Here is a 17010-nt window from a genome sequence, read left to right on the forward strand (position 1 = left end):
GACAGGAGAATCGCTTGAGCCCAGGAGTTGGAGGTTGCTGTGAGCTGTGATGTCACAGCACTCTACCCAGGGTGACAGCTTGAGGCTCTGTCTCAAAAAAAAAAAAAAAAACCCAACCAAACAGTATTTTTAAGTATTGAAGAAAACATTTTGGGATGAAATTGCAGAAAAAGTGTAGCAGCCCTGCCTACTTAGACCTGCTTTAGAAGGTTGGCCATTGGCTGATGTCTTGGATTTTGGATTTTAGAGGGTTTCCACTATTCTGAGAATTGATAACAATTAGCTCCTAAGCCTAAACTGTTCAAACAGTATGGTTTGTGCCAAAAACCTGCTTTCTTTTTCCGAGTCTGGAATTTTGTTATGTGCCAGGCTGTCTGCTTATGTGACCAGCTCCCAGTAAAAACCCTAGGCACTCGGTCTCTAACAAGCAACATTTCATGTGTGCTGTTACAACTCATTGCTGGGATAATTAAGGCCATCCTGTGGCTCCCTCCGCTGGGGGAGGATGCTTGGAAGCTTACTTTCAGTAAGCTTCACCCCGTGTGCCTTTTTCCTTTGCTAATTTTGCTTTGTATTCTTTTATTATAATAAGTCATAGCCTACATAACAACTCCCACAAAGTCCTCCTGGCATATCTTCCCACCTGAGGATGGTGTTGGAAGCCTCTGAGAAAGGTACAAAACTGCTAAATGTCCTATTGCAATTAAACTACAATCCTTGAGTTCCTTGAGTTACTTTTTATACTGGGCAAAGATCACTCACAAATCAAAATGGTCATCTGTGTGCCGTAGTGCCTGGTGCTGCAGTGGGTTGAAAGAAGACAACGCAAGCTATTCAAGGACCTATTTTGCCCAGATGTCGCTTGACACGAGGCTTGTTAGGAAGATGAAGAGGAATGGCCCCTGCCTATGAGAATTTCCTGAGGTTAAATATAAAATATAACAAATGTGATGAGAAATTCATAACATGTAAAGGCAGTGTAGTATAACAATTAAGGGCAGAAACTGGAACATGGGTTTGAATCCTGGCTCATCATTTACCAACTTGCTCTGTGACTTTGAGCAATTTAATTTTCCTTAGCCTCAGTTTCCTCATTTGTACAATGATATAAACTCAGATAATAAGGTATAAGGATTAAATAAGCACATTTAGAACAATGACGTAGGAGGTACTACCTTTTTACTTTTTAAAAAATTATATACACAGAGCACTGTCCAGTGAGAGATTGATGGACATAATCCCTGGTGGAATAGCAAGGAAAGCAGCAGCCAGGAAGTGGGTAGGGCTTCTAAGGCCAAACTGGATTTTACTTCACCCTCAAGATTCCAAATCGGAATGTTTTGTTGTGGTGTTTCAAATGTTCGACAGTTAAAAAAATAATAAAGATCGGAAAAGCTGTTTTAAAATTTTAATCTAGCCTTCCAAAGATTAACTCCCAAATTCCCACTGAGTTTGAATCCATGAGGTTTAATGTATTGTAGTGCAGTTCAGTGTTTTTTCTATTTTTCCCCAAGGCTCTTTTTAAATTTTTTATTGTGTTTTTTTTTTCCTGAAACCACTCCCTGCTCTATATTCAGTGACATGGAAAATGCTTGAATAGCCAGCAGCCCCTGAGTGCCTCATCCTCGGGAACTCCTACATTATTTTAACAGTGACATGACCCCTCTGAACAATCTTAGCATGTACAACATAAAGGGGTGAGGTAAATAACCAATGGAAAGGAAGGCTAAGGGAGGCTGCATTAATATATTTTGCTTTTGCTGCATTTGTTGAAATTAGAGGCATTTCCAGACACAAATCTAAATGGTATCGCATTCTCCAAGCAGCTAGTGGAAAGGTGTGTGTGGAGAAGAGCAGAGCTCTGGGCAAGGCTGAGCTTTATAAAACATGGAGAGAGCTGAGAGAATATTACTTGTCACAAAACTATTCCCAGGACAGCCCTCAAAGTGAATATGTCAAATGTTCATTACATTTGGAACAGTTAAGAAGAAAACCGAAGAACTCTTATTTTCTAGACGACAGGAGAAGGTGGGTGGAATTCAAATATACCTTTTTAAGATTCCCCTTTAAATACAGACCTCAAGTAACTTAGTTTAGAAACAATTGTGCAGTATGTGTAACTTGGTTTGATGAAAAAATGTAATGCTTTGGTAGATTTAGAGAATATGCTAGAAAAGTGCAGGTAATTTTTAAAATCAAATGTATCTTTTGGGGAAAATATCCCTTACTATTTTGTCTTCCCCTTTTCCTGGGCTTTCATCCTTTGCTGAAAAAGCAGCTCAAAATTTCGGTTTCTCTGTGAAGCCTTTCCTGACTCACCCCCATGTCTTTTTTCCCAGGAAGTTTGTTGCTGGGTCCTCTGTGCTGTCTCATGAACAGCAGCACCCTGTCGGTGCCTTTTTGATAGAACTTACTTCACCGTTTTGAAATTCTCAGTGTATTTGCCAGCTTCCCTCTCCCAAAATCCATTAAGGTCATGGGCTTTGTTTTGACATCATTTATATCGTCTCTGACAATACTACATCAACTCCTTCCTTGACTTCACCTCTTTGCCCACCTGGTAATGTTAATTACCTGTTAATTACCTGAAGCCTGCCAGGACCAGAAAGGCAAAGGTTACTCCCTTGAGTTCTGGTTCTGGCAGGCTTCTCATTCTATTTACTTAGTCATCTCGAGCAACATCACCCATATTCATGGTTTTAACTACCACCTCATGCAGACGATTCAAGTACATTCCTAACCATGTGGATTTCTCCTTTGATTTCTCCTTTGAACTCCAGACCCATAAAACCAACTGCCTAATAAACTAAGGTGTTATCATTGGTCTCCCAAATACAATGAATCCAAACCTTATTATCTTTTCCCCTTTGAGTCTTTATACAATATAGAGTCTTTATACCTTTGAGTCTTCTTACAATAAGTCCTGCAATCATTACTTCTATGTATTATAGAAGTAATGATTTTTTTTTTCACATGCCAAACTTGTGAGTCATTCTGACCATCTCCTTTTCCTTCACCACATCAGATCGATGATTCTCTTTCCCCATGAGAAAGCTCAAACAATTCTGTGTGATACACAAGTCCGTGCAAGGGTAGTAAATGTTTACAACTGGCTTTTGGTGGGTAGGGGGAAGCCCCGATTTGTAACATTTGCCAGTATTCATGGCATAAATTCTCCTGTCATGGCTGAATTCAAACTACCACCATAATGTCTTTGAATATGAAGCTGGGAAGGAATAAGTCTCAGTAGCCCTTAATTTGTCTCTAAACCTACAGCTCTCCTAAAAGGTTCTGGTTCTCTCTTTCACAGAGTTGTCTCTCCTAGGCCTTCAACTACTGACCATTAAAGTCTTTTCTCAGGCAAACCACCCGCGTATCTCCTAAGTAATTAAATTTTCATTAGCCTAGGCCCCAGCTGGGAGGAGATTTTTTTTCAATACAAGTATTATTTGAAGAGTCATTTCCCACATAGCTTCTAATCTATTTCCCATAGGGACAAAAATCACCATCTCATGTACTAGAATTGCTATATCTAATGCCCTTGAGTCAATTTATCAATCTGTTCTAGAGGCAAGAGTTACATTTTATTTCTCTCTGGTCCAGTATTTGGCATTGTTAAGCACTTAATAAATATCTGTTGAATGAAGAAACTAACCAAAAAACAAGTATTTGGGTGTTTTTCTTATGAAAAGTACAGAACACCAACGAGAGACTCAGTCTTTACCCCCAAGTGGCTTCCACTCTAGGGGTACAAACATCCAAGCCCCTTTTCTGTTAGAAAAATTTCAGGCCAACTTAGATTTAATGATTTCTCCTGAGATCTTGTTTGCTAATGCCAAGTGGTCAGTTACCACCCAGAGTGTGCCAGTTGTGTTTTCTGATCCTTAATTGAAATAAACACATAATATCTTTACAGTCTTACCAAAATCTAAGAGTTCTGAGCATGTTGATTTTGTTTAATTTACAAAATTTGCTTCTTGATGTCTTTTGGTTTAAAACAGCATTAAAAAGGTATAGCCCTCTAATAAGTCAAACTGAGGTACAATCCTTTCCCACCAGAAAGGAAGTTTGTAGATGAAGCTGGGCTGGCATCTGAACAAACCAACCACAGCAGCTCCCAGTTGTACCTCAGGGCAGGGGGGAGTGGTGTGGCTCCTCCTGACAGATGGACGGCTTTCAGAAGAGACCCTCCCCCTCCCAGGCCTGCGTCCCTTTGGGCAGCTGCTGCTGCCCTTGTATACAACCCGGCTGTCTCCCCGAGGGAAAGAATTGTGCAGCTGAAAAAGCAGCTCCCGGCAGGAGGGAGGCAGGGTTTTTTGGAGGGCTCTTAGCAACGGCTTTGGTTTGGCTCTCCCCAGCCGGGAGAGACTCAAATTCGTGTGCACTGGTGCAGGCCCACGTAGCAGCTGACTCTGGGCGCCAGGGTAGCTTTCCTCCTGCCCGTGAATTACCTGCTCTGTCGCCTCTCAGGTCCCTACCGTTGGAAAGAGCCACTGAGAGGAGGAGGAAAGGACCAGCACCCGCCCTCCTTGGTGCCTGGGGGTTCGGGCTGGATCGTGAGTCAGTGCACATCCTCTCGGCTCATTGATAGGCGGGACCGAGAGGGGGGTTCCAGCCGGCGGGACCGGCCGGCGCTTTATTCTGGAGTCGCTGGTGCGTGGCTGCGCGTTTCTTTCCCATTTGTAGGTGAAACCCCATTGGCTTCCTTGGCTCTTCGGTTTAAACCACGCCCGGCTTTCTGCCCGCTTTGCTGCTGCGGGGCCGGGCCGCTCAGCCACATCACAGCCCCGCGTGCAGGGAGCCCCGGGCTGCTGCTGCCGCTATTGTGTGGATGCCTCGCGTGTCCTCTCTTCCGCCCAGAGATGGCTAACAGGGGCCCGAGCTACGGCTTAAGCCGAGAGGTGCAGGAGAAGATCGAGCAGAAGTACGATGCGGACCTGGAGAACAAGCTGGTGGACTGGATTGTCCTGCAGTGCGCTGAGGACATAGAGCACCCGCCCCCCGGCAAGGCCCATTTTCAGAAATGGTTAATGGACGGGACGGTAAGGCTTGCGGCGATCGCGGTGGCTGGGGTGGTGGGCAGGGACACCCCCAGCGCCCTTGCTTTTATGGTGAGGTTGCTGGAGGAGCTGCTTTTGCCAAGCTCTGCGTCTCACCAGGAGGGGATGGGAATGCCTTTATCTCTTCGTGGTTGGAAGATTTGGACTCCCTGCTCAGTTCCCTAGCTAGTGAGAGGATCTCCACCCATCCAAGCATCGTAGCTTCCTTTTGAGTTGTCTGCTAATTCTAGGCCCTTTTGATTTTTCCAGTGAGAATAGCGATAAGTATTTCCTTGTGATGTCTGTCCACAGTCTTCTTGGAGAAGCAGCTCTTCTGGGCCATTTCTTTCCCCAGGGGAAGGGGCTGGTTACCCGGTAAAACAAAGGGGGGGACCTTCCTGTTCTTCTCAGAGCCTAGCACCCTGGAGATGCTCAATGTCTGTTGAGTAGACGAGTTCTCATGAAACTCAAGGGAATCCTTATTTGATAACTGCGTTTGGACCAGATGTCCCTGCGTGTTCAAATGTTTGAGGACCACTGATCCTCAAGCTCTGCTGATTCAAACAAGCCTGTCTCTTCCCACAGCCCGTGATTTACTGTTATATAACTGCCATCCCACACTGCTGCCAGGTTGCCCAGGACCTGGGTTCTAAGTGTCTGGAAAAAGGGTGCCTAGTTCACTTCCTTTACACATCGTTTATTAACCCGTCAGTATCCCAATAATATATAGCACACTATTGAAGTCTCATTCTGATCTCCTTTTGATAAAAAACATAATATTAGGCTCTATCATTTAAGCTCTCCTTCCCACCTGCCCCCACTAACTCATTCCTCCATGAAAAGTCTAGAATCATTCCTCAACACCTTGCATCATTCCCTGTCTGTAAACATTCTTTCCTTCACCCAGAGAAAGGAAGGGAGGACTGAGGAAGGAGTGGGGCTCCCAGGCTGCAGGACTCTCTGTGGCCAGGAGCACAGAGAGAATCCCCTGGGAATGTGATTGTCTTGACCTTTGGGGTTCAGTATGAGCGCCTGGCCACACAGTCCTGGGCCCATGCCTTCCTGACCCTTAACATGCTTCTGCCCAAACCCTGTGACCTGTGCCTGTTTAGGGCAGGATTCTCTTCTCATTCGTGACCTGTACATACAAAGGGAAATATTGATTCTGTACCCCTCACCCCCTGCAGGTCCTGTGCAAGCTGATAAACAGTTTATACCCACCAGGACAGGAGCCCATTCCCAAGATCTCAGAGACAAAGATGGCTTTTAAGCAGATGGAGCAAATCTCCCAGTTCCTGAAAGCTGCGGAGATCTATGGCGTCAGGACCACTGATATTTTCCAGACAGTGGATCTCTGGGAAGGTAAACAGCTCTCCTGCCTTTAGGACTGTTCTCCTTTCCCCCTCCACTCTGCCCCAGCTCTTGGGGAAAACAGCTCCCAGTGTTCTTCCCTGTGCCCTGTGTGGAGGATGTCTGCAGCTGTCATCCTGGGGTCACCGTTAGCCTCCTTCTTTGTGATGTTCTGTTAACATGTTCTCTTCTAAGGGAAGGCACACCCTGAGGATACAACAGGGACCACAGCAAACTAATGTAAACAGAAGCTTCAACTGAGAGGAAGCTAAAATGGTTCTAGGGATGCCTTTTATTCCTGCTACCCCTCCTGTAACAAATCATAGCTACTGGAGGAGAAGGCAGGCAGGGGGTGAGTGTGCTTCTGACTCACCTGCAGCAAGGCTTATAGAGAACGCTGTCTGGTGCTATTTTGTCAGTCAATTGGAGAAATAAATAGCTCACTAACCTTTTATTAAACAACGATCTGGGAGCTTGAGTGCTATATCTTCCAGATACGTGTTCAGCTTCGAGAACGTGACTAACAATTTTTTTTTTCTTTCACATTTGTGAATTGACTTGGTGAGGGAATCTTACAAAGGCATAAACATCAAATCACATTTCTGGACAGATCTAATATTCACCATTACTAGGGCAAAATGATGTGAATGGAGTAACAGTAGCCTGAGAAGGACAGAGGACAGGTCAGCTCCAGGGTAGGATGATGCTCCTGGAAAAGGGAACGAGACAGACACTGAGAGCCCATCCCCTGGGTGGAAGGCTGGGGCTTTAAAGAAAACAAGGAAGAAGGCCCACTCCTACCGTGCTGGGCCTGACAGGTAGCAGGAAGATGTATAGGGAGTTGGCCATAGGTGGGGATGAGCAGGAGAGCTGTCAACAGGGAAGCAGATGTTTAGGAGTTTCCAAGTCGCCTCTAAAGGCTTTGGGGCCTGGTGACCCCTTCTACGATGGCAGCTGAGGACTGGGGTCCAGGGAGCCTCCTTTTAGTTGAAGAGGACACTTGATATTCCCCAGGATCACTGTCTGAAGCTCAGGCCAGAGCTGGTTACCATAGAGTAGATCAGGAGCTGGAAGTGTGGGGTGCTCGTGCAGAGAAATGGTGACGGGAAGGGGCGAGCTGGTGGTACCACAGCATGGACTGGCCAAGGAGGCTAGGTGTTTTGGATGAGTCAGCTGGAATAGGGCAGGATTGGTGTGTGTTTGTGGGTTTGCGTGCAGGTGAGAGTCTGTGTGTTTGTGCTCACAGCTATTGGACAAGCCATTTGCTGACTTGGTCCCACATTCTCTCCACTACTCTCCATCCTGACTGTGGCTTCAGTGCTGTCCCATGTTAGCTTACTCACGTTAATTCCAGCTGCCCTGCCCCGTGGTTGTGGTGGCTGTGCTCCAGGCCTCCTTGCCTAGGGGCTTATCTTCCTCCTTTACAGGTGTTTTAGGCCCAGCAACTCTCAGTCCTCATCTCCCTGCTCAGCATCTTCTCCCAGCTCTGCTGGCCCAGAGCTGCCCAGTGTCCCTTATGCTGTCTTTATGCTACAGACCAGCAAAGCTGGTGCCTTCTCGTCTGGGCTTCAATTATTCCTACAGGTTGGGGTTCCAGATGTACCTACTATTCTTTTTTTTTTTTTTTGTACCTACTGTTCTTAAAAGTCTTTTAGGTTAAATGTTTGGAATGGACTTATGGGCAAACAGAATATGAGATTCAGGGCTGCAAAAAGGAACCCCAAGAAAACAACTTAAACACAGGGACATTATAGAAAAAGCTGCCAAAGTTCCCCCTAAGGGAAACTGGGGTGACCAGTTCCTGAGTCAGAAGTTCTACTGCCTGTTTCAAAACTATGTTACACCACCTATCAATTAACTTCTCTAAGCCTCAATTTTCTCAGCTATAAAATGGGGATAATAGTACCTTTTCTCAGGGTTGATATGGAGAGTAAATGAAATAGTTGGTTCGTGTTTAGCATAGTGCCTGGCTCTAATAAATAAAATAAATGTCGGCAATGTGGAATTTATTATCATGGCTTGTCCTTTCTACAATTAACAGAAAATGAGAGATGAAGGAGCAAGGCTGGAAAGGTACAAAATTTCTCTTGGGACAAATGGACTTGATGCCACACACAGGAGGTGACAGGTTGCCCGGATGGCCTGTGCCTTTCCTGCCAGCTGTGGAGTCTTCACCCCATCAGCCACTCTCTGAGGGGGCCAGCTTTAGGGGTCACTTTATTTTCAACTTTGTGGTCATTATCCTCTTGATATCTTTCCCTATAATATGTTGCATTCCCAATTCCAGACACAGAAGACTCTGGTATGGTGAGAAGAGCATGAGTTTTGGAGTCAGGTAGATGGGTAGAAACCTTTCTTTAGCTACACACGAGCCGTGTGGGCTCATTTAAGATGCTTAGCTTCTCAGAACCCTTCTTCCCTTCTTGGTAATCAGTTTTAATGCCTCCTTGTGGGAGTCTAGTAGGGATGTAATGTGTAAAAGGGCTAATGCAGTGTCTAGCTCCTAGGCACCTAGTAAATGTTGGCTTCTTTTCCCCTCCTAATAAGCCATCAGCAACTGACTGTTTTGAATCATGTAACCCACTTGACAGGTATTAAGTATGTAGAATTCTAGAATGTTAGAGTAGGCAAGGCTGAAAGATCAATCAATCTGACTGCTCGTCTCAGTAAGCCCATTAATGAGGATGCTGGACACATGGTTTGCCCAGGCCTGTCCTCTTCTCCTGATGACTTGGAGTTAGGGAGGTGCTGTTTGCATTTGGGGTAGGATGCCTGGAGTGCAAATATATTCCCTGGGAGGACGTCACTATATGTGTCATTCCTCAACAGCAAGAGCTAAGAAACATTTCACCCAATTTGAGAGTTATTTTAGGATGCTGTAAGGTGCCTGCGGCTCTATCAGAGCAGCCTTCATTTACTCTAAGTGGCTGCTGATGGTTGTATTTGGTGGGTTTTTCCTCCAGCTGTGGCTTTCAAGTTCCGCACACATCAGAATTACCGGGTAGTCTTAAAACACAGATTGCTGAGCCCTGAACCCAGAGTTTCCGAGGCATTAAATCTGAAGTGGAGCCCAAGAATATGTATTTCTTTTTTTTTTTTTTTTTTTTTTTTTTGTAGAGACAGAGTCTCACTTTTATGGCCCTGGGTAGAGTGCTGTGGCCTTACGCAGCTCACAGCAACCTCCAACTCCTGGGCTTAAGTGATTCTCCTGCCTCAGCCTCCCGAGTAGCTGGGACTACAGGCGCCTGCCACAACGCCCGGCTATTTTTTGGTTGCAGTTCAGCCGGGGCCGGGTTTGAACCCGCCACCCTCGGTATATGGGGCCGGTGCCTTACTGACTGAGCCACAGGCGTATTTCTTATCAATTCACAGGCCATGCCACTTCTGCTGTTCTGGGACCCCAGTCTGAGAACCACTGCTGTGTAGACTTTTATTTTGTGATCCCTGCTGGAAAGGAAAGCAATAAAAATTGTTAAAACCCACATAGCACACCCAACCTCCCCTCTGATATTTCTCACTTGCCAGGTAAGACAGAGAGAGCTAACATGCCACCGATTCCCCTCTTTCTTTAAGACTATTTTTCTTTTTTGAGCAGTTTTAGATTCACAGCAAAATTGAGGGGAAGGTACAGAGATTTCCCTCTGTCCTCTGACCCCACACTTGCAGAGCCTCCCCCATTGTAACACGCTGTACCAGAGGGGTACATGTGTTACAGCTGCACTGCATCGGCACATCATTATCACCCAAAGTCCATCCTTTACGTGAGGGTTCACCCATTGTTGTACATTCTGTGAGTCTGAACAAATGTGTGACATGTGTCCGTCATTATAGTATCCTACAGAGTAGTTTCACTGCTCTAAAAATCCTCCCCACTCTCAACCCCTGGCAACCACTGATCTTTTTACTTTATAGTTTTGTCTTTTTCAAAATGTTGTGAAGTTGGGATCCTACAGTGTGTACGATTTTCAGATTACACTAGCTTTTTTAAAAAAACTTTAAGTCTAATATTAGCTTCCTCTCATGTGAAAGGGTTAGAAGAGGCCAAGTAGTCCGATTGCAGTTCTGAGCTGCTTGTGTAAACTGAGCTCTTCCTCTTTCACGTTCCTTCCTGTGGTCAACAGTCCATTCTTAGATCCCCACCGGGACTCAGTCTCAATTCTGCTATGCCTGCATCTAGAAAATTCCCAACACCTAGTCAATCCTTCTTTGGGGATCACATTCTTCTTCATTTTCTTAGAAGAAGAGCTTGGAGCAGTGGTTTTCAAGCTGACCAGCCCCGAGGGTCCATGAGTGGCTTTCAGGGAGAAAAGCAATTCCAGGCTGCAGGACTCTCAGGCTGACTCTCAGCTTGGATCAGAGCCCTTTTAACTATTAGCTTAACTTTTTTTACTTTGTAGAAGGTATCTCCAAAGGTAGGAATTATTGCTTAACAAAAAAATATTATTTAGCCTTATTACTTACCACATGCCAGACATTGGGATTTTTTAAAAATTGAAAACCAAAGAGCAGTGCTTGCCTATTTGTCTGGCTATATTAGAACCATCTCAAGAGACTGGCCCAGAATCTGAATATTTAAGAGTTTCAGGTAATCCTGACGGTTTGTTTTGTTTGGAAGTCACCTGGTGAAACCCATGTTTCTCTAACTTGTCTGAGGATCTAAATCACTTAGGGAGATTGTTAAAAATATAGAATCCCAGGACTTGCTGAATCAGTCTCTTGGGAGAATGCCCTCCAAATGCATATTTTAAAAGAGGTGTCCTACACTCAACTCCCATAAATCATCCTAGAAGCTTTGGAAACCCTGCTGTGGAGCAGGCTATGTATGGCCAGTTTTTTATACTTGCACAATTTCAAAAACTCCATCACTAGGCAAGTGTTGTACTTGGTTGTGATACACATACAAGCAGTTTAGCTGTTGTTATACTATACCTGGTGCACTCACCTCACTGCTCCTTCATGCATTTAAATATTGAACCCAAGTTCCTCCTGTATGCCCCTGCCACCAGACAGGACTTGATCTTGGCTTCTGACCTGGCAAAGCCTGAGAGGGAAGGCTGGGGAAAGGCTCTCTGCTTATGTCATCTACCCAAGAGTACTAGAGTTCTTCACAAGGAACCTCTGTTAGGAAGCATGTCGGACATGCTTCCTCTGTTAGGAAGATAACTAGGCAAGAACTGGTTACATAATAGAGTTCTGGTCACAGCATTATTTAGAATCTTGATATTAATTGACTTTGTCAGCACACTGATGGGGAAGCCCCAACTGCTTCTCTTTGCTTTAATCTTATTTGAGTGAAGATATAGAAACATTATTCCAGCTAAAACACTCAAAGATATGTGGCCATTTGGAGTTGGTGCCCTTGAGCCTATGGGAACCTAAACCTGTGCCCCAGGTTTATTCACCCAGTATATCCCCTCTGGTCTGGCAATGAAGCAGCCACTGCCACTCCTTCAGATCAGGCCCAAGCCCTGGCTCCTGCCAAGGAACATGTTTCCCCAGCCAGCCTCCAGGAAGGTCCCATAGAGATGGCAGTGTGGCTCAGTGGACTCTTCATGGATTTTGCATTAAGACAGGCCTGAGCTAGTTAGATGGCTCAAGACATGTTAATTAGCTTCCTTGAATGAGGTTTTGCATGCAGGCATGGAGAGGAACAATCTCAATTCTATGGGGTTGAGAGTACATATAATAAAGTGTCTAAACTATAATTTATATTAAATCTCTTGCTTTAGGACCTGTCCTAAGGAAAAGATTTCCAATTTGTTCCTATCAAATCATGCTCCCTTCCCTAGTGCCTTCTGCCTCAATTATGCAGTCACATCCTTTGCCACTCTCCTGGAATGAGGGGAGGGTTGTATTGATATGAGAGTTCCAGGTCTCTGGATATCTTACCCTTGCTGCAACTTAGTTTTCTCTGTCCTTTCTGGGTTTGGGTGGCAGTACCATGTATATGCATTAGCTTTATATGCGCAATGCAGGCTGGCTCTATGGTGTGACAAAGCTTGCTTCTGCACCCATTCAGTGCTCCCAGGTAGTATCTGTGGCTGAATTGCTGGGTGTCAGGTTCCACATTTCCCTGGATCCTGGACCTATCAGACCAGTTCTTTCCAACCACAAGAAACAGACTTCCTCTGTGCTCTTTGTACAGAGTAGAGCTGAGGAATACACCCTGACCTGAGCCTTTCTGTGCTTAATCACTGCTCTAGGTTCTTTTTCTTGACTCGCTGCTTAAGAGAAAACCTTCTCCCTCTCTCTTTCCAGAATGAGCCTTCAGAGTATAATTACTACATTTCTGTTTTTTAAAAAGGAATCCTTTAAACAGTGACAATTACAGAGATACTTTCATCTGTGGAAGACAGGAGCCCTTCTAACAACCATGTCTGTGTTTCCTCTTTCAATTCTTAGTATTCCTTGTCCCCTCCCCTTCCATCTGCTGCCCACATACTCTATTCTTCAACACCCCAGCTGTTCCTTGAGTCTGGGGGATTCCTCACTGACGACATTTCATCCCTGTATCCATTGACCACTCCCCCAGGGCCTCCAGATCCAGGCAGTCACCCTGTGGTTAACGCAGAGCTGGGTGGGAGCGAAAAGGTGAGAGAAGGGGAATCTGCTCACGCCCTCTCTCTTTTTCTTGAATAATTGGCTATCTGGGACTGGACTTCCTCTGAGGGCCTTAATTGTTTATTTGATTACAGTTCTTCCTCCATTCTCGCTTTCCATCTGCCTTTCCCCTGTAATTCTGTATTCCCCCGTGATGGAGCTGCAGCAGCGGGGTCAGAGAAACTGCAGATGGTTCACCAGGTCTAGAGAGAACCTTTCATATTTGCTCTTAACTTCCACAGCTCCCTGTCAGGCTGAATGTTGTCTTCCTTTTTAACCCTGTTCCTTTAAACTTTTATAATCTACACTGGGATGCCTTTGATCTGGCTCGACATTGCCCGCTACCCTCCCTGTGGCATCCTTCTCAGTCCAGGACAACGGGAAGGGAGGACAGAAAAAAGGTTGGGAGGGGCGGAGTGACTTGCAGGGCCCAAGTGCCTCTCCATGAACTAAGGGTCCCTGGGTTTCTCAGGTAACAATGCCCCCCATCCCACTGTGCAGTGGTCACTCCAGGCCTCTCTCTCCCCCTTGCTCTGCTGTCTCTTTGCATATAAGCTGGTTAATTTATTGTCTCCATTTAGCTCCTTTCAAGCAGCACAAAATAAAGGGGCCTGTCACTTGTGTCACGCTGAGTGCTTTCTGTGCTGATTTGCTGTTCTTCCTTTGCCAGGCCCCTGGCCCAAAGAGCCAAGTGAATAGGAAACGTTATGCACATGGATGATTCTAGACCCTTTTAACCCAGATAAAGTAAAAAAGAGAAGCCACCTGGGATTTGGCACAAGATTATTCCACCCCACCAACTTCTCTCAAGCTTCCTTTTCTCTTTTCAGTTCTAAGGAAAGTCCTCTTCTGCAGACTATCGTGCCAGCCCACTCACACGACCTCCGCTTCCCACAGATGATAGGCCTCACCAAGGCCAGGTCCTCTACTTAGGGCAGGGACTTACCTCTATCCTGGAATATTTTATTCATACACAGCTATGAGTAGATTAGAAGCTGAGTATCTCTGGTATGTACCATACCACATAAAGAAAAATTAACCAGGTTATCTTTTGTTACTTTCTGAGAAGTTTGGGGATGGTTGTCTTAGGGCTACTTTGGGAAGTGTTTGATAGCACCTCCACATTGAATGTGGTCACCCCAGCCTTCCATCCAAATTTCCCTCCTGGGTGTCCAGCCATGGCCTCCCAGAATTCCTTGCCTCTGACACACGCTTGGCTTTAATCTCTTCTTTGGCTTCTAGGGAAGGACATGGCAGCCGTGCAGAGGACCCTGATGGCTTTAGGCAGTGTTGCAGTCACCAAGGATGATGGTTGCTATCGGGGAGAGCCATCCTGGTTTCACAGGTAAAATCCTTGTCCTTCCCCCTGGACCAGAGGATGATTTTAATTACAGGAAGGGTTTGAAGTCCTGGAGCTATTTATATACAAAGAGACTATTTATATACAAAGCCCTTAGGACAGAGGTTCTTGACCTTCCTAATGCCGCGACCCTTTAATACGCTGCCTTAGGAGTAAGCATTCCTCGGCCCACAACTGAGTCCCCCAAACCAAGGCAAGGCTGACCCTGCACTTGAGGCCAACATTCCACCCAGGGCAGAAATGGTTGGGCCTTTCCTACTGGGTCCCTGGATCCTCCTTCTCTGCCCAAGTTCTGTTTCTTCTAAGGTTCAGTAGGACTGGATGGCCTAACAGTTGGCTTGAAGTCTGAGCTTGGTTTTCTTCTGACTCAAGCGGCCCTAATCCTGCCTACCTAGCTTTCTTCTCTCCTTTCTTCTCCTCCTCCTCCTTCTTCTCTCTCTCTCTTTCTCTGCACTTAATGAAGAGTAAATGTGTTCTGTTGCCTGGCACAGTACTGGCTAATACCCATTTTCCCAGTATGTTTATGAATAGCATCCTCTTTCACTCTCAAAAGTGTCCTGATCTGGATGATAAATTTTATGATTATCTCAAAAAAGGGCCTTTTCCTAAAGTGATTTCTTTTTTGCATGGTATGGGAGGGAGGCAGGAAGTTTAAACTGCATAGCTTAGTGGAAGATGAAGAGAAAAGAGCGCCTTATAACAGGTAATTAAATATTCATTTTTCCTAATCCCCCTTTCTTTTCCTTGATAGTTACAAAAAGGTACCAGCTTGTGTCATTTTAAATGAATTTGGTCTAAAAACCTCCTAGATATAGGCCAGGTGAAACCCTGGTTTTAATCCCAACATTATTGGTGACCTACTGTGTTCTATGTGGCTGCAAAACTAAAATTATTTTCTATATGGCTCTTTGCTGACTTCTAATCTAGGCTAGGCAATGTTCCCTCATTAACTCCTAGACCCCTCAGCTCTGAAATGGAACATTAATCCTGGGCCCTATACAGGGAAGGGTTGAATGGGATTGATGGTGTGCTTTGTAAGAAGTGTTGATTTTGTTTTATTTTTACCTCACAAGGGCTTGAGGTAACTGTAAGAGAAAAAGTGATAAGGAAGCTGGCTGAGATGGCCTAAAGTGGTGGGGGAAGAAGGGAGAGTGGAGAAAGGAGGAAAGAAGGAAAGTTGAGAGTGCGTTCCCCAGAGAGAGAGCCACTGATATGTTCTCTTTGCCGGAAATACAAGTAAACATCTGGGCTCCTAGAAGGATAGAGAGTTGATGCATCATGGTAGGGCTGTGGCTCAAGGTAGAACCTGCTGGTCTATTTGGCGACCCCCAGTAGAGCTTAATTGCTTATCTTCAGAAGGGTTGGAAAACTGTCATAGTAACATCATTCCATTTCACTCCCCCATTCAGGAAAGCCCAGCAGAACCGGAGAGGATTTTCGGAGGAGCAGCTTCGCCAGGGACAGAACGTGATAGGCCTGCAGATGGGTAGCAACAAGGGTGCCTCCCAGGCAGGCATGACTGGGTATGGGACGCCCAGGCAGATCATGTAAGACACCGCATCCCACTCCTGGAAGACAGGACAGGTGTTCCACACCATGGTCTCTATGAAAAAGAAATAGTTAGTCACCTACTGACCTTCTCTTTCTCAAAGCCTCCTGTCCCCAGTTTTTGCAAGTGCTGCATTTCTGCTGAGAATCCACGTTGCCTACGCTGCCACCTTGTGTTCATTTAGAACTATGCAAAGACTCCGCTTTTCTCCTCCTGAGCTCCTTTAGCCCTAAAATTTCCATTTGTTTGATTATTTATTTATTTATTTATTTGCCAAACAACCTTCCTCTACCCCAACTTATAGAATGCACCTAATAAACAGATTAGTCTTGTGTCTTAAAGTGTAAAGTTCATTCTTTGTCTTAGGAACTTTGCAGGCTAGGCTGATTTATCTTTCATTCAAAGGCCAGAAAGATGAAATGAAGCCTAAGTTGTAGCTGTGAGAAACATAGGTAAACTTACAAGATTATATTTATCTTGACATTGCAGTAGAAATACAGTATTATATTTATCTTGACATTGCAGTAGAAATTCTAGAAATAGTTTTGCCCATTCTGAGAGCCTAAAGCTATGAGTTCAAGAACAAGGTCTTTGAGACCAAATGTTTTAAGTATGTACTTTGTGCTTATCATGGCAAACTTGTCAAAGGCATAGGAATGAGCAAGAGGAAGCACCATTTCTTCAGGCACTCTTGTATAGGTTCCCAGGAAGTAGCTGATGAGTAGATGGATGGGTGGATGGATAGTTTGGTTGAATGCATGGGTGGATGGATGTTTTGGATGAATGGATGGGTGGATAGATGGTAGAATATCTGCATTAATCCTCCTGCAAGCCAGACCCTAGGTCTGATGCTGAGGTTTATACAGTATTTTTCTTCATTCCAGAGCTATGGGCAATGAAGCTTTCTCTCCTAAAATCATATAAAGGATCTAAAGCCTTAAAACTTTTGAATATGGCCTGAGATTGACATCTACCTAAGATAGATAGGTTTTTAAGATTTTTTATCTCATGGATAGAAAACATTAAGAACAAAAATAAGCCTGGGGACTACTAATATATCTTATTCTTTCCTACCAGTAGAAATAAGGGAAAAAGTAATACGTCTAGTTAGA

The 17010-nt window shown here is 44.9% G+C and overlaps 1 protein-coding gene across 1 annotated transcript; it reads left to right on the forward strand.

Moving 5' to 3' along the window:
- Positions 1–4257: 4257 nt before the first annotated feature.
- On the forward strand, positions 4258–16239 carry TAGLN3 (transgelin 3). The gene is made up of 4 exons (XM_053565500.1): positions 4258–5042; positions 6227–6401; positions 14232–14334; positions 15759–16239. Exons 1-4 carry the CDS (start codon positions 4863–4865, stop codon positions 15898–15900), a joined length of 600 nt encoding a protein of 199 aa, XP_053421475.1. The 5' UTR covers positions 4258–4862; the 3' UTR covers positions 15901–16239.
- Positions 16240–17010: the final 771 nt, after the last annotated feature.

Source organism: Nycticebus coucang, chromosome 16 (assembly GCF_027406575.1).
Source record: "Nycticebus coucang isolate mNycCou1 chromosome 16, mNycCou1.pri, whole genome shotgun sequence".
Lineage (NCBI taxonomy): Eukaryota > Metazoa > Chordata > Mammalia > Primates > Lorisidae > Nycticebus > Nycticebus coucang.